At 34.1% G+C, this 19343-nt stretch overlaps 1 protein-coding gene across 1 annotated transcript in view; it reads left to right on the top strand.

Annotated features, from left to right (window-relative positions):
* LOC127733929 (uncharacterized) overlaps nucleotides 1-4802 on the top strand; it is a 62790-nt gene extending 57988 nt beyond the window's left edge. Inside the window, exon 25 of the mRNA XM_052243404.1 lies at nucleotides 4044-4802. Coding sequence (XP_052099364.1) covers nucleotides 4044-4288 — 245 coding nt within the window. The 3' untranslated portion in view covers nucleotides 4289-4802. The remainder of the gene's footprint in view (nucleotides 1-4043) is intronic.
* The last annotated feature ends 14541 nt before the right edge of the window (nucleotides 4803-19343 follow it).

Here is a 19343-nt window from a genome sequence, read left to right on the forward strand (position 1 = left end):
AATGTCACTGATGAGACTTTAGAAGACAAAACGTGCGTCCGGCGTACATAATTATATAAGCCTGGGGCCAGTATCATGAAAACCTATCTTAAGTTTCATTTAAGAGAAGACTTACGAACGCTTTACGAGAACGTTACGATGGTGCTAAGAGCGTATCTCCAATCCCCTCGTGGGTTACTCTTAACAATTTTACGCCTATCTTAGTATACACTTTCGACTGTGAGTTAAGATAGCACTCTTATCGACTTTTCCGAAGTGACCGTCTTTGATTTTTGAATCAATATTAGAATTCGCAGCAAAATAGGTGGTAAAATGCATGTGTGCGTTTAATAGAAAGCTCGAAAAACATACTTATATTAAATAGTTGAATTTTATAGTTTATTCTTTGTTGTACTGTACACCACTGTCCAGGGTGAGGGTAGGGTTGGCGCCTTCAAACGTGTTTAACCCCGCCACATTCTATATTTGCTTATCCCAAACTTATGCGTGCATTGGTTGTCGTGTTTTTCTCTTATGGTTGTCGTTGGTTCATGTCTGTCATATTTCGTAAATTGTTTTAAAAAATTGTTATAAGTTTACTCAATGTTCATATTTTTCATTTCGGGGCCTTTTATAGCCGACAATACGGTATGTTTTTTTTCATTGTTAAAGGCCGTACAATTGCCTATAAATATAGATTATAACATGGCATTTTTCCTATCAGACCCCTTATCAGCCCTAGGTCATGATATCAGCCCGAGAGCCGACAGGCTCGAGGGATGATTTTGACCATGGGCTGATAAGGGGTCTGATATGAAAAATGACATGTTATGTTCTTTTTATCATATACTTCAGCAGAAGCCATACAAACATGAAAACTTTTTTAAAACTTTATATAGAATTCATTTATTGTATTATTTGTTTTGCGTTTTTTAATAATATATTTTCCTGTTTCCTAATATTCCTTCTGTTATTCTACTTGGCTATCTTTTTCACTTATCTTTTTACCACTGAGGTATATTTTCCGGAATTTGCAGAATGACGTCGAAATGCTTTGCGATTATGTTAAAGAAAGGCATGCGATAATAACCGGAAGCAGTTGATATAAACCGGAAACAGTTGATATATACCGGAAGCAGTTGATAACAAAAGTCATATCACACGGCTAAGACAATTCTTCATTTGAACTTTGGTAGATATTTGTCTCATTGGTAATCATACCATATCTCCTTATTTTTATATTGACGAAATATTTTCAAACATTGAATAAAAACAAAAATGGCAGAGGGAGGCGCTCCAACCGGTCCGAAGAAAACAAGTGACAATTTGTCTTTCCCTATTTATATTTTTTTCTTTTTTGAAAGGCGGTGTTCCTTTTGCACCGTCTTGCGGTGTTTATATAACCAAACTCGTTCGGTATGCCCGTGTCTTTGGTCAGGTTTTGGATTTTAAGGGCATACGTAACAGTTTTGATCCCACGGTGATTTTTTACGAAAATTTGCATACAAGCTATTTTTCACCTAGTCAATGCAAATATGTAATAAAAAACAAACCTTCATGTGCTACTTTAAGCGATAAATGGGGTCGAAATTTTAGACATTTACTCAAAATTTCGTTTTTTGGACAATTTCTATCCTGTGGATAGACATACCTAACTTTTTTGTTTCAAAAGATAAACACAATAGGATTTTTGTAAAAACATTTGGAAAATCTCTTTTACATAAGTATGCTCTAAATTTTTATAGCAATTCTTTGGAAATAATTAATTTTTATCAAAGTTTCAGGATTTTAGGAAAAAAACGGAATTTTTTGCTGTATACTTATCTAATTTTAAAAAAATCTCATCGGTGACTTTTTCATAAAAATTGGTACAAATAATCTTCATACGTAATCAATCCTATTGTCATTTTAAGAAAGAGGGGTCCATGAACTCGTTTTCAAGTTATATCAGTCTGAATGATAAAAATAAGTCGAAAAATGCATCTTTTCCATATATGTCGCAGTTTGACGTCGCAAAAAAATAACATTTTACGTTGGCAACGTCATTACCTCCCCTATAACTGTATCGTATGCCCTTAATGAACGTAATCTATGTATTACTGGTAAATTATTAAAGTCGTGAATTTCGTTACCACGAATTATTTAAAACCTTTACTAAATTCTTCTATAGATACAAAGATTTGATTTTAAAAGGTTTGGCTGTACCTGTAGAAAATTTATTTCAAACGGAATAACACAGCTAAACTTTTACGGTGATGCTGTTTACTGAGCCCGGAAATTTATATACGATCTGGGTAAACTTATCAATCCTTTAAATAAACTTATTCTAAAAGATTACCAATTCAACACTGAGTGTAATTAGATCTTTGAATATTGGTATTTTTTTTTTGTATTGGTATAGATATTGATTTTGTTATCAGTAAATTAAAACCATAATAAATGTTATTCTTTTACACATATGCATGTTCACGATACTTCAATCTGTCGATACCTATATTTTGGCATTGTACAAGGTCATGTTTTTCTCTGACTGTTCATGACGTCTTTACACTAAATCCATTCGAGGTTGTGTGTGTAGTGATTGACATTTTAGTCTTAGATACATGATTTTTTTTTATCAGTTGTTATTGGCTTTGAACTAGCTGTCAATAACTGCGAGTACTCTCAGATCTGTACATTTTGTCTTTTTTGTTGTTATGGATATATAAATACCCTGCCACATTCGGTTTGTGTTTTTGTTTGAAGTTTTTCTGCTTTGTATCGATCTGATGAGCTAAGCCTTTTTCAACTGATTTTTATAGTTTGTTCTCATATTGTGCTGTAACTCCACTGTCAACTAGGGGAGGACTGAGCGCTCACAAAGATGTAATTGTTTTGTTATAAAATTATTATTATTATTTTTTTTATGAGAAAAGCCTTTAACTTTAACAAAGATGATTTGGAAACAATGCTAACAGCTATTCAGCAGAACAAAATGCTGTAACTAGGGACATTTTCCGATTCTGTAATCACGGACAATCTGACGGTCGTCTAGGAAAACAAATGGATTTGTTCGATCTCTGAAGACCCATTTGGATATCCTGTTTTGTTCTCTTGAACGCACATGCAAGAACATTGCAAGCGCTATTTTGTCAACTAAGAGAGAGATATAGTGGTGCCCCTGACCACTCTTAGAATTTTCTGTTAAGTTTTCAGTAAAAAAAAGAATGCTGATACACTTAAAATTTCTATGAGTAATCAAAGACGATCTTAAATTGATTATCGACGTTCGAGAACCCCAGTCGATAAGATTAAAACTAAGAGAGCGTTCCGAGAAGGATAAAGAGTACACTTGGGGTTGCGAGTGGGACATGCATTTTAAGGGCTGTCAATTATTCTAAGATTACTTCAAGATACACTCTTAGCAGATAAGATGATCATAAGATGATCTTAAGCACTAAGATTGCTTCATGATACCGGCCCCTGGTATCTGTGATGATTTGTTTTTTTCACATAATATTTGGAACAACAAAAATTTTGAAATTAAACGAAACCAATTTAGATTTTTTTTTAAAAGAAGATCATTATGTCTCGACGTGTATGGACTTGGTTAAGGTCTTATGTGCTGACAGACACGGAAAGGATGAGTGAGTGAGTGAGTAAGTGTATGGACTTGGTTAAGGTTTTATGTGTTGACAGGCACGGAAAGGATGATTTAGTAAGTGAGTGTGTGGACTTTGGACGATGTTTACATGTAGATGTTTGCTGATATGTGTGGTTTGGTTAATTTTTCATATTAGAAATTTTCTTCACAGGGTACGCACACAAACATATGAGAAAAGTTTTTAGAAAGACATTATTCTGTGTACTGTATATATATTTTTTATTTAACAAAATCAAATGAAATAATTTCATGGATGAATAGGTAAAATATTTCCTTTTTTAAGCTTAAACAACAAATGGATTAAATAGTTTTTAAAGTTTGTTCATATACTGATTCTTTTCAAACATAACATATTTATGAACATAACAAGTTATATTGGTTATGCATAACGGTGATTAATAAAATGTTTATCTTTTCTCAGCTACTCCAGCAAAAGAGTGCCTAGGTACAAACAATGGGATTTCATATTTCGGAACTATGAATCACACAAAAGAGGGTACCGAATGTCAGAGTTGGAGTGCTCAGACACCTCACAGCCACAAATATGATTATTTAGAGGATCAAGGAAATTACTGTAGAAATCCCGATCAAGATGAAAACGGCCCATGGTGTTATACCACTGATCCTGATATTCGATGGCAATCATGTGACATTCCATATTGTTGAGATTAAATGTTATTATTTTCAAAAAATATATCTCCCTTTGTAACCACCCCAGCCCCTTTTCCCCTCTAAAACAATTTAAATAAAAACAGATTCATCCAATATGTCTGTCCATGTATCTTTTAGGCTTAACAGATATTAACGAACCATTGATATTACACGTTTCAAAGTAAAACTGCCTGATGATGTGAATAAAGGAAAACTAGCCTGGTCCGACATATGCAAGTTAACTGAGGGAAAAACTTGAATTTGCTTTCTTCGATATGCTAATTGTATTGCGGAGTGGGTACCATTTGTGAGTTCACCTCAAGATCTAGTTTATATCACTTCAAATGGCTGCCTTTTGTATCAATTTTTTTTTTACTGAATATGTATTGTATATTATTGTTCTAGCACACATGGCGTATAGTATTCTGCAATCCAATTTATTTATTTATTTAGTAATGTTAACATTAATATGCTATTTGATGTGTATTATATATTACTGTATTGCTTAATAAACAATATTTATTCTTGATTTTAAATAATAAGTTATTTACATTCTCAGTCGCTTTTCAAGTCTTCAAGTCAAGTAAGATCAACTAAAAGAAGTAAATGCAAGCTAACAATCTGTGCAATTTCGGGAAGAAAAGAACTGTTTTATGTTTTCTATACACGACAAAATCAACTATTTGCGCATGGAATAATAAAGTAAAAACGTCATTTTCTGTAAAATTTTGAGGCTATTCCGGAACCAAATTTATATATCTTGCCAATAGTCACGCCTTACTGCAACTCTTTACAAACTTTAAAACGAAACCCATTCAAGCCCGAGTACAAGATAACTAGGCCCGTAGATAGCTCGGGCAGTCTATATAGACATGTCGGTTCGTTATTCATGGAGACAAACGGCAAAAATTTTCAACAGAACAAGATTTAAAATTAAGTTAAATGGTTTACATCATCATAATGGTCATCAGACTACTTATAGGACTTTTACGAGTTATTTTCCTTCAATGACGGTCTTTACCCGTTTTGTGTTTTTTTTGACGTTTTTTGACAAGATCTTCAACAAGTCATCATGACTGAAATTTCTGTTCGATCCCTTTAATGACGATTTTAACCCATTGTTGTGGGTTTTTGTGGAAACTAACATAGACAGAGTGAAACGGCAAACATTATCAGCAGGACAAGATCTACAACAAAGTCACAATGCCAATCTCATCAATTGACTGAATATATGAGTTTTATTCCTTGAAGGACGATTTTTATCCATATTAAGTTGGTTTGGTTGGTGTTTTTTTTTCCGACATTTTAGTGGATAGATAATGGGGAAAAAATCAAAATCAGCTGCATGACTTTGTCTACTTATAAGTCAACATGGATGAAATCGGCAGTCTATACCTTATGGGAGTTTATGTCCTTGAATGGATTTTACATATTTCTTTTTGTGGAAACTATAGTAAATAGATAAAAAAAAAACTGTTGCAGTAATTACCAAAAATGATCAGAAGGGCAAGATCTTGAAAAACGTCTACATGGCTGAAATAGTCCGCTGACTCCTTGTACAAGTCATTGCCCATGAATGACATGCTTTGTGGAAACTAAAGTAGTTAGAACGAAACTTTCAGAAACTAGCAAAAAGATCAACAGAACAAGATCTACTAATAAATCAACATAGTCGAATAACTACTGTAAAATCTTTACCGTATTAGCGTGTTTTCTTCTCTCGAAAACTATAGATGATAGATAAATACTTTAAGTAACCAAAATAAGCAACCAATAACGATCCACAAATAAGTCAACATGACCGAAATATCAAAAGAATCTTTTTAAGAGTTAATGTATCCCATTCTTTCTTTTTTGCTAGAAACTATGGAAATGTTCTTATTGCATTGTATCAGTATTATGCAAAAATGCCAGATGAGTAACACATGCTTGGAGTCTCTAGTGTTCTATATCGACACAGGTCACGACCACGCTAAATTTTGGTGCAAACGACGTAGAAATGTCCACTTATTAGAACAAGATGAGGACAGTTGTCAATCCAAATATTAAACTCAGAGTGTGGAATTCTTCATAATTTTGATCTTTCGATTATTATTCTTAACTTCGGGTATTACAGCACTTTATGAACATGGAAATAGATTTTAGATAACTATCAATAAAATAACGATAGGTATATATGGTGCGGGGTTTCTCGCTGTGTTGAAGACCCACTGGTGGCCTTGGGCTGTTTTCTGCTCGTTGGTCGGGTTGCTGTCTCTTTGACACATTCCCCGTTTCCATTCTCAATTTTATGAAGACATGTTTAAGTTATTACGGATCCTCCCTTTTTTCATTTTCGTTATATCTTTCACCAAGGATTTGTATAGTAAGATAAAAATCTTTGCTTTCACGCATGTCCATTCCCATTGTTGAACATAAATAAATCATTCAGAAAGAAATCTGTTCATTTTTTTTTATTTGGCTTTGAGAAATCTGATCTAAAATTTTCCTAAAGGTGCACAGAAAAAAAGGTCTAGCCTACTGTTACATTATACAATATGTCGTATTCGCCTAGCCTACTGTTACATTATACAATATGTCGTATTCGTCTAGCCTACTGTTACATTATACAATACGTCGTATTCGTCTAGCCTACTGTTACATTATACAATACGTCGTATTCGTCTAGCCTACTGTTACTTTATACAATATGTCGTATTCGTCTACCCTACTGTTACTTTATACAATATGTCGTATTCGTCTACCCTACTGTTACTTTATACAATATGTCGTATTCGTCTACCCTACTGTTACTTTATACAATATGTCGTATTCGTCTAGCCTACTGTTACATTATACAATACGTCGTATTCGTCTAGCCTACTGTTACTTTATACAATATGTCGTATTCGTCTACCCTACTGTTACTTTATACAATATGTCGTATTCGTCTACCCTACTGTTACTTTATACAATATGTCGTATTCGTCTAGCCTACTGTTACTTTATACAATATGTCGTATTCGTCTAGCCTACTGTATTCGTCTAGCCTACTGTTACATTATACAATACGTCGTATTCGTCTAGCCTACTGTTACATTATACAATATGTCGTATTCGTCTAGCCTACTGTTACATTATACAATATGTCGTATTCGTCTAGCCTACTGTTACATTATACAATACTTCGTATTCGTCTAGCCTACTGTTACGTTATACAATATGTCGTATTCGTCTAGCCTACTGTTACGTTAAACAATATGTCGTATTCGTCTAGCCTACTGTTACGTTATACAATATGTCGTATTCGTCTAACCTACTGTTACATTATACAAAATGGCGTATTCGTCTAGCCTACTGTTACATTATACAATATGTCGTATTCGTCTAGTCTACTGTTACGTTATACAATATGTCGTATTCGTCTAGTCTACTGTTACATTATACAATATGTCGTATTCGTCTAGCCTACTGTTACATTATACAATATGTCGTATTCGTCTAGCCTACTGTTACATCATACAATATGTCGTATTCGTGAACGTTTATCTGGTAAAATGGCAAACTTTGTAAATAATTTTGGGAGCCAAATGTTTTTCATTCTTCTTAAACTAGAAAAGTCGAATTGAACTTATCACGGTACAACTTTATGATCGATTTTGTATGGCTTCTTTATCTTCTTTTTTTACTGAAAAAAAAATGTAAGCTGTTCAACAATTTAGCATGGAAACCAGGTCCTACAATTGTATGAACATAAACTCAATGTTTTAGTTTGTCGGTCCTTGATTTTTTAAATTATTTTTTACTGCCCTCTATAAAACGTTTTATTATATTCACTAAATTAAATGGTAAGAAAGATGCACGTGCATATATCATTAGCCTGTTTCAGAATCAGTTTATCGTTTATAAGAGATATCCACGGCCCTAGATAAATTTCCAACCCTTGTTTCTTCGTTACGCGATGGGCTCCTATCATAATCATTGGCATTTTGTTTACATACCCCTTTGACGTCATTTTGGTGTGCGATAAGTCGCATACAAGAAGCTCAAAGTGTAAATTTGTAGGGTTATTTGTCCTTCCTTTCCTATTTAAATGAAACGAACTGATTTATTCTATGTTATCGATAACGTGTTACACAATAAAATTGTTTATCATATATGTAATATAAAATAGCTTGAGTTGTAAACAGTGTACATGTCCTGCCTATAAAATCGCGACCATTGTAATTTGATTCAAAATTTCCTAACAGTATATTACCATGAATGAATTTCATTAATTATGATTTACAGGAAATGCAAACAGTAGATAGTGATTTGCCGCACATAAAATGTTTTACCCATTCAAAAAGTAAATTTACCTGTCCCAAGCCAGGAGCCTGTAGTCTAATAAATGTTGTGCGGTGCTGTCTGCAATATTTGTTTTTCAATGATTGTTTAACAAAATATCAAATTATGTGGATTAATTTTTTGTTCTGTTATCATTTTTTTCGTATTCAAGGCAGTATTGTCACAGCATTAGAAGTACGTGTTTTTCCGTTTATTTCTATTGAACGTCGTGTAGGCATATCAATTTTTATTAAACTTTTAAATTGTGTTTTTATTTCGGAGTTTATATTTGTGAATATAGTAGCAATGTCAACGAGTACTCGAGTATTCGAGTATCGCTCGGTCGTACCGAGTATCGAATACCAAAATGATACTCGACTAATCGGTTTCCTGTTAGAATGTTGTTGCCATCTTAAAGAAAAGATATTTTCACTAAGAGCGCCTCCCGGGAAATTAAATATTAATCAAAATTAATCAAAATTGAAATACGTTTCGAATGTTTGCGTTTATTTGTCATTCAAAATTCCCTCGAACAGAGGTAGACTATGAACAAGAGCACCTTTCCAATGCTTACCTTTTTAGCTAATCGTGTCTTCGTTATTCCACCACCTCTGTACCGTAAGAGCAAATATTTTCATCGGCAGGACTGTTAGTTACGTAACAAAGTTGAGAAATCGACTCGTCCCAGAAAAAGTTGACAAGATAATATTTCCAATACAAAGAAGAACAAATTCGTTGTCGACCCTCAGAGGATAAAAACAGAAATTTTTATACGTGTGCATGCAAAACAAATTTATTGGTAGAGAGGTCTAAATACAGCACACACAACATTTTCCAAAAGACCAAAAAAGTGAAAAAGTATAATTAAACACAAAAAATGCATTTGACTAACAGGTCGAACAACGGATGTTCTTAAACCCTGCTGACTGCCACTGGCGATTTCCAAATGAACGGATCACAAGATGTAACAAAATTGATCTTTATTATTAATTTAATACCAAACAGAAAACAATACACTTGCGGAAAAGATGGTATACCGCAAACATGAGGTAAATATATGGAGAAAGTTTGTCATAAAATTGTCACGTTTAAACGTGTATAATAAAATTAAAATTTGATGTGGCGGCATGGTAATTCATATTATCATCCTTTACGACTGACAAAAATAGCTGATCTGAAAGGTACACCATCTACTTGTCACTATACATCATGTACTGTGTTACAACCCTAGATAAAGCCGACAAGGAAAGGCATCACATCGACCACCGAAAGCTATATTTTATGTAGCCTAGGTGGTCGAGTGGGCTAGGGCGCTGGACACGGTGCAGGCGGTGTTGCCACGATATCACTGACGCAAGGGTTCGAATCCCGCTGATGGAAGAACAAAAAAAAAATAAAAAAATTTGCTAACGCACATTTTCAGATCTAGCATTGTTGGGCTAAATTTGAGACGAATTCAAAAATATATGTATATAAAACGCCTATATATTAGTCAACGATCTTTCTTACGAAGGCGCTGGATCGTTATAAACGCATAAAAAGTGTACAAAACAACACCAACATTAAAAAAAAAAGGAAATATTTCGGATATCGTTCATCAGTATGATTATGATGTAAAATGAATCATGTCAATTTATTCCGTATTTTTTTAAGTGAGTTCCGTTGTAAAGTATTGAGTCACTTAGAAAGTATTTTGGATACTTTTTATTTTGCTGAAGGGTATACTTAGATCTCTTCAGGTTTTTCTCTATCATGACAGATGAATAAAAAGAGATATGCGGTATACGTTTATGTAACAGCAAACACATGATACAAACATAAACAGACATATATATGTCAATGTGTAGTCCTCAAAATAAGTGTCTCTGCAATGATTCAAGCTCTAAATCATCCTCTGTGTAGAGAGGTAGTGAATATGAATGACATCGTATGTTTAGTGTCATACTATGCATATCGTTGTAAGTCGAGGATTTTCTTTTTGTTTGTTTTAATATGTTTGCATTTCTTATCAAACTATTTTGTTGCTTATACAATGGTTATACAATGGTTATACAATGGTTAAACACAGCAACATAATTTTGCCAGGGTTTGTCACCGTAACATATGATAATGACATAGGAGCTTCAAACTTGTCCTGATTTTACTCAGTTTTCTATTCAGTACTTAATTGTCTAGTTCACTATGACTGATATTACTCATGGATTACTGTTATATGAAGGTCTGTGGAAATAACTTTATTACACCAGTAAACTTGCTCTTGTTAAATGTCTGACAAACAATTAAAAATACACCTTTAACGGTAGTGTTAAAGGTTTTGTTTTTAAGATATTTTAAAAGATCTCGAGTTTGATCAAACCTCTCCTGTTTCGTAGAATAGTATATAGTTTTAATTATAAAAAAAGAATTAAATGACAAGATCCTTCTAAAATAGAAGTTAAATAATCTTAAACATGCCTTGTTCTAATGTATCGGTTTACTTTTAGTTTGAACACTGCACAGACTTTATATTGGAATCAGCCGTGTTTTGGACATTGTTTAAATATTCAAATTGACATTTCAGAAGCTGAACCTGTGGGCATTCTTCCCTTGTCTATATAGCTTCACGGAAAGAAACAATTAGGGAAATGACACTGTGAGTAAATTACACACATGCCGGACATAAAGGAATGACAAGGCACAGGATCAGTTTTAGCATCTTAATCAACAGCATTTTCATTAATGAACTTTTAAATACATTTTGTACTGGTTTAGTTATGTTATACAAGTTTGAATTACAAATACCGATCCTAAAAGTCTAACGTTATGAAAGAATATGAATGCCATAAAAAAAAGTATGAAAATCCAATTAGGTTTTACAGTGATTAAAACTGAGAAATAACTACATTATTGTACATGTTGAATAATTGTATGGATTTTCATCACAGTTCCCTATGTGATAGGATTAGTTATGTGTTTCTTGTGTATTGTGAAATATACATTTGGGAATGAATGACCACCAAATAAATAGATATCCTAGGAAATGCCAATTGTTTGGTAACACTGTATATGATGTCTGCACAAAAGCAAAGATCATTCTGAAAATTTTCGGTGGCAGTGGAACCTAGTCCAAGACATATTTGACCAATCTTGTTTCCAGGAGAAGTTATAAAGTTCAGTTCTACATGTCATGATGATTATCAGCGATGAAGGCGATATTAGCTTTACTATTTAAAGTAATGGTTAGGAGTTATAAAGTGAAGTTGAAAATTCCAAAATAATACCATTCTGCACATTTGTGATCACAAATGAAACAAGCGGTTGTGCTTTTGAACAAACAGATTGATGCTCATCAGGTTCATGTTAACAGTGCTATACAATGCAGTTCAGAATAGTTAGTAATAGATTTGCTGTCTTTATTTGATTTGAATGGGTATACCAGATGTATGGACAATTATTTTTTCTCACATCTTTTCAGAAACCACTAATTTGTGAAACAATAAAGTGTAAATTTCTATTTGTCATATTTGTATTTAATGTTCTGGAACTGAAGACTACATTCGCAATTAACGAATCAGAAAGGCATAGTACATGTTTATTATCAGCACAAATTTAGCACAATCTATTGCCATCATTTGGCGTCAGTTGTGGTCATCTTGTAGTTGTTGTTGTAAACCTTTGCAAAAATCTCAACTGGACCAATTTCAACCTAACTTAAACACAATTGAATAATAATCATAAGGGTATCTAGAAGAAAGTTTTTTTTTGTTCCTGCCAATGGACCAACATATGAAAGCAATGGCTTGAAATAGAACACATGCTAAGGTATAATGCATTAATTGTCTTATATCATGAAAACCAAAATATAGATATAGTGCATGTATCATCATAAGAGAAAATCCGACGAAGGCAAAATTTGCTCAATGACAACATTTAGCATGATGAAAAAAAGGTGAGGGTATAGTATTTACTTCAAAAGGACTATAACTGGGTGTGTTGACAAGACTATTACTGGGTGTGTTGACAGAACTGTTTCTGGGTGTGTTGACAGGATTACTACAGGGTGTGTTGTCGACTATTACAGGGTGTGTTGACAGGACTATAACTGGGTGTGTTGACAAGACTATTACTGGTTGTGTTGACAGGATTATTACAAGTTGTGTTGACGGGCTATTACTGGGTGTGTTGACAGGACTATTACTGGATGTGTTGACAGGACTATTACTGGGTGTGTTGACAGGATTACTACTGGATGTGTTGACAGGACTATAACTGGGTGTGTTGACAGGACTATTACTGGGTTTGTTGACAACACTATTACTGGGTGTGTTGACAGGACTATTACTGGTGTGTTGACAGGACTATTACTGGGTGTTGACAAGACTATTACTGGGTGTTTTGACAGGACTATTACTGGGTGTGTTGACAGAACTATTACTGGGTGTGTTGACAAGACTATTACTGGGTGTATTGATAATATTAGTACTGGATGTGTTGAAAAGACTATTACTTTGTGTGTTGGCAGGACTATTACTGGTGTGTTGACAGGACTATTACTGGGTTTTTTTATAAGACTATTACTGGGTGTGTTGACAGGATTACTACTTGATGTGTTGGCAAGACTATTACTGGGTGTGTTGACAGGACTATTACATGTGTGTTGACAGGACTATTACTGGGTTTGTTGACAGGATTACTACTTGATGTGTTGACAATACTATTACTGGGTGTGTTGACAGGACTATTACTGGTGTGTTGACAGGAATATTACAGGGTGTGTTGACAGGACTATTACTGGGTGTGTTGACAAGACTATAACTAGGTATGTTGACAGGACTATAACTGGGTGTGTTGACAGGACTATTACTTGCTGTGTTGACAACACTTTTACTGGGTGTGTTAACAGGACTATTACTGGTCTGTTGATAGGACTATACCTGGGGGGGGCTTGACAAGACTATTACTGGGTGTGTTGACAGGACTTTTACTGGGTGTGTTGACAGGACTATTACTGGGTGTGTTGACAGGATTACTACTAAGTGTGTTGACAAGACTATTACTGGGTGTGTTGACAGAACTATTACTGGGTGTGTTGACAGGATTACTACAGGGTGTGTTGTCGACTATTACAGGGTGTGTTGACAGGACTATAACTAGGTGTGTTGACAAGACTATTACTAGGTGTGTTGACAGTATTATTACAGGGTGTGTTGACAGGACTATTACTGGGTGTGTTGACAGGACTATTACTGGGTGTGTTGACAGGACTATTACTGGGTGTGTTGACAGGACTATTACTTGTGTGTTGACAGGACTATTACTGGGTGTTGACAAGACTATTACTGGGTGTTTTGACAGGACTATTACTGGGTGTGTTGACAGAACTATTACTGGGTGTGTTGACAAGACTATTACTGGGTGTATTAATAATAATACTACTGGATGTGTTGAAAAGACTATTACTTGGTGTGTTGAATATCTAGACACAGATGTTTGATACCATAGGTCGTTATAATTAAATCTTGACCATTTAACTTTCACTTGTTTATCAAAGGGTACAACTGTCAACTTTGCCCAAATCAGTAAACCCTTGCAATGCATAAAATGTAGCTTTACAATAAATATACATGTTTGAAAAGGATCTATAGATTGTTTATTATCATATATCAGATAAGTGAATTAGCGATCTGTGAAAATTCTTTATTGCCATGTTTTAAATATCTTAGATACACCGTATGAAGGTGCTCTTAATTGCAGGACGCTAATACAGATAAGATGAACAGTGGCGTAGCTAAACCATTTTTAAGTGTACGCGCCCGAACCTCGACGAGGGGTTTGAGGGTCCCCAGCGGGTAAAGGGCAAGGGACCTCCAAGCAGGGATCCGACGGAAGCTAACGATTTATTGAGAGAGAGATATTATTTCTGTCATTAAAATTCATCAATAGCAACATACTTTAAAATCTAATTTCTTGACTTTTTCATGTATAATTTTTTCATGTATAATTTATTCAGTGTCACGGTTGATTTTGGAATCTAATGGCCAATAGTTGTTACTATGGAATATGTTTAAAAGGAGATGTCAGGTAAAACAATCAATCGACTTAAGATCCAAACCTTTCGAAATATAAAAAAAAGCAAGTCTACATTTTCAATGGTGTCGTTCTTTTTATTATTATGACTTAATCTAGTTTTTGTCGAGCCTGCGACTTTTGTCGCTGAAAGCTCGACATAGGGATAGTGATCCGGCGGCGGCGGCGTTAGCTAACTTCTTAAAAGCTTTATACTTTAGAAGGTGGAAGATCTGAATGCTTCATACTTTGTATATGGATGCCTCATGTTACGAAGTTTCCTTCAGTCACATGCCCAATGTCCTTGACCTCATTTTCATGGTTCAGTGACTACTTGAAAAAAAAGTTAAGATTTTTTGTAATGTTAAATTCTCTCTTATAAGTAATAGGATAACTATATTTGGTATGTGCGTACGTTGCAAGGTCATCATGCCAGTCAGACAGTTTTAAATTGACCTCGACCTCATTTCATGGATCAGTGAACAAGGTTAAGTTTTGGTGGTCAAGTCCATATCTCAGATACTATAAGCAATAGGTCTAGTATATTCGGTGTATGGAAGGACTGTAAGGTGTACATGTCCAACTGGCAGGTGTCATCTGACCTTGTCATGACCTCATTTTCATGGTTCAGTGGTTATAGTTAAGTTTTTGTGTTTTGGTCTGTTTTTCTTATTCTGTATGCAATAGGTCTACTATATTTGGTGTATGGAATGATTGTAAGGTGTACATGTCTAGCTGGTAGGTGTCATCTGACCTTGACCTCATTTTATGGTTCAGTGGTCAAAGTTAAGTTTTTGAGTTTTGGTCTTATTTTCTAATACTATATGCAATAGTTCAACTATATTTGGTGTATGGAAATTTTTTATGATCTATATGTCAGTCACGCAGGTTTTATTTGACCTTGACCTCATTTTCAAGGTTCATTGATCAGTGTTAAGTTTTCGTGTTTTTGTCTGTTTTTCTTAAACTATAAGCAATAGGTCAACTATATTTGTTGTATGGAAGAATTGTTAGCTGTACATGCCTGCCTAGCATGGTCCATCTGACCTTGACCTCATTTTCATGGTTCATTGGTCAATGTTTAGTTTACTTGGTTAATGTTAAGTTTATGTGACAGTTGTAATAAAGCTTTATATTTAGGACTATCAACATAATATCAATGATTAGTAAAGAAGGCGAGACATTTCAGCGTGTGCACTCTTGTCTTGTTTTGCGCAAATTTCGTTAATGGACAAGTACATGCAATAATAAATTTTCATAGATGGTCAGGTGTGATATAAACATACTCAAAGGGTTCCGTGGAATCCTGTGTCTCGCCTGGGATTGCTGCTGTCGGTTATTATATAAAAAGTGATTCCATTTATCAGTCAAATACAGGATTTAAAAGAAATCAAACTTTTTCTTTAAATGTTTTTCTTGATCTTGGAAGATAAGCTTCTGTCCAAGTTTCATAACAATCTATGAAAGTTTACAAATGTAGCAGGTGAAAAATATTAAATCAAAACCGTCTGTTAATTGCCCCTAAAAATGGTAAAATACTAAAATATTTCCCTCGTAATTGAAAAGCGGAGATATTTTAAAATCCCAAGAGAGGAACGACTTTGTCAAAAATGTAAAATACTAGAGGATGAGAAACAATTTTTTACTCTATTGTGATTATAATAAAACACTAAGAAATGCCTTTTTTGAACACATATGTACTGAAAATAATAACTTTAATAATTTAAATGAAGAAGAAAAAAATCATTATTTACTAAATCCATCAACGCCTTTACAAACAAATAAGTTAGGATCCTTCTTGAAAAAGTCATTAGAACTGAGGGCAGGGGACTCTTAACAGATTTTTTGTTTTTATAAATTTTGATGCTGTTTTTATTGTGTTTGTTTAATATGTATGTATATATGTTTATTGTGTTAATACATGTTGGTCACAAATATAATTTTTAGACTGAAACTTGCTGACTGTTATAAAAGTTTTGAAATCATTTAGAAATAAAAGAATATATCTCCCCCATGCAAAGCTTTGATTCTTTGTCCGGAATTGGCTATGCTTTAGGTACGTTTTATTTTGATCAGCTCTTCCAATGTTTTTATTATGTTTTGGATTTTCAAATATTTCGGCCTCGAGCATCACTGATGAGACATAAAATTGTCGAAATGCGCATCTGGTGCCAAAAAAATTCGTACAGTTGGTGTTAACATTTTTACATAAAATTCGATGAAGTTTTGACAAAGTAATTGATGCGTAACAAACAGTATCTACTTGTTAACTAATAAAAACAATGTTCTTTTCTGTAAAATTCTCATAATTATGCTATGGATACTCTTTTGATTATAAAAAAGTTTCTGCCTATATTCTGTAAAATTTCATAAAGGTTTTACAAATTTATTGATGTTTTAAAAAAAATTTAACCACAGGCTGAACATAAATATTGACGACGCCAACGCCGATTACGGAATGTCTCGCAGGCTCGACAAAACTGCATATCGTATCTCAGCAGATAATGAATTGCTTTAAACTATAGGAAAGGGAGAATAATTCACAGTAGATTCAGATTTTGACAGAAAACGAACAAATAAATAATATGATACCATTTGATTAAAAAGTAAATTTCTTCCGACTGTTATCTTCAATTACAAGTCAGTGGAGAATGAACTACAAGGCTCATGTGCTTTTAGCCAGATCTTTTAATTTATTTAGATTAAAATACTTTTTCTCAAAAATTCATGTGTACGCCCGGGCGTTCTGACGTAAACGTAGCTACGCGCCTGACGATGTAAAGGGTTTGAAACCCTTATATAGTACACAATTTGCAAAATTTCCTCAGAGAAGGTATTGGCAAAAATCTGGAATGTTATATACGTATTATATACGTTTGCAGGGTTTTTGCCCTTTTTCGTCTATTTTGAAGTAAAAAAATTGTAAACAACGACTCAATCATACAATAAGTCTTTATTATGGCTTTTTCCTGATAACAAACACAAATTTTGCAAAACCTCTGAAATACTTCCATATTATTATACCTTTTTCATGAAACAATTTTTACATATAAGTTTGCTTTGCAATTTTTATAACCCACCCGCAGTCTAGTGATTACAGTCTAGATCTGTTGGGAACTCAGCCCTCGACGGGACAGAGTGCAACCCGTACGTACGTTGAGTCGACGGGATTAAATCTTAGATGCTACTAGTCCTATATCTCTCCTAGTAATACTGTAAGATAAAAGGGGGATGGTAAAGATATCAGATAAACGTTAGTATATTAACCCCGTTACATTTTCTTAAATGTGTGCGTGTGTCCCACGTCGGGGACGTTCGTTGTCGTTAACGGTCGTATGTCATATCGAAATGGTAATTCCCCCCTATATTTATAGAATTGAGTGTTAATAGCAGATCTTTCAATGTCTCTGTTGAATTTATTTATATTTTTCGTGGAATCGAGACATATAAGAGCAGACATATTGACAATGTGTGGCAACCTGTCTATTTGTCGAAGACTATATGTCTGCATCAATATGTTTTTTTTTGTTATTTCTGTCGTTGGGCTGCTGTTCCATTGACGTATAACCCATATATGATTCTCCTTCTATTTTACATTTAAAAATGTATACTACTGGCTGGAAAAAAAATATGAATCTGATATATTATTAGGAGTCTTAGGACACCTGTCTATTGTTGAAGATTACACGTCTCCCTCTAAATGTCTTTGGTTATTTCTGTAGTTGGGTTGCTGTCTCGCTGACGTATACTTCACATCTCCTTTCATTCATGCGGCACTTAACTTTTCGTGTGCACTGATGGCTGAAAAAAAAGTGGATTGAATTGATTTTTTTCTGCCGAACGTCCAGTGGCAAATATTCCATACGTATTAGAGCCATTGTGTTAGGAAATCAAATCGTAAAGATATTGCATATTTGTCTAGTCTAATTAAACATTTGCATTTTTTTGGTATTTTTGTGAGTGGGAAAAGAAAGAATTCTACAGGAACGCAGACACGCACTTGCTTCAAATGTGTTTTCTGGAATAAAACCACTATGCAATGTTAAGCATTTATAGCTATTTTGTCTTAATTTCAAATAAAGTGGTAATCATTTCATAGCAAAACTATACCTTATCCTGACTTGACTGTGCTGAAAAACTCAACATATCTTTAATGGCATAATAGAGCGCACTGGTTCCCGAAAGTTGGGTAGTATAAAACAGGTACTTCTGATCTGAGCAACAGGGCAAATATGCCCCCTATCATAATTTCATATATTTATTTTATTATTCATGAGAAACTTTCATCAAGGATTCTACAGTGATCCCAAGACGTGGAGTCTTTCATTTGATACCAATTAATTATCCATTTTCTTTTTACTTTTGGACAAATTTACAGCTGTGCGTAGGAATTATTTTGTTTAACATATGTACTACTTTCTTGTATGTTCCTTGTGACCGGGTCCGAATTATATACCTTCTGTGTGTCAAACGAAAAATAAAGGCATTTACCAGACACAATTTGGGGAAATTAGCGCAACTCTACGTAAGTCTTACTTATTTTCTGCAGACGAAAAGAAATAAGCAAAAACTAGACGAAGAACAAAATGACCCCCCCCCCCCCCCCCAAAAAAATCTCCTTCTTTCGTGATTATATGTTTTTATATCAACAATAGTCAGACTCTTTTTGAATTGATTTTGCGACTCTGAAAAGAGCCGTTTTCACTACGCAATTGTCTTT

The sequence above is a fragment of the Mytilus californianus genome, unplaced genomic scaffold, assembly GCF_021869535.1.
Source record: "Mytilus californianus isolate M0D057914Y unplaced genomic scaffold, xbMytCali1.0.p SCAF_3, whole genome shotgun sequence".
Classification (NCBI taxonomy): Eukaryota; Metazoa; Mollusca; class Bivalvia; order Mytilida; family Mytilidae; genus Mytilus; species Mytilus californianus.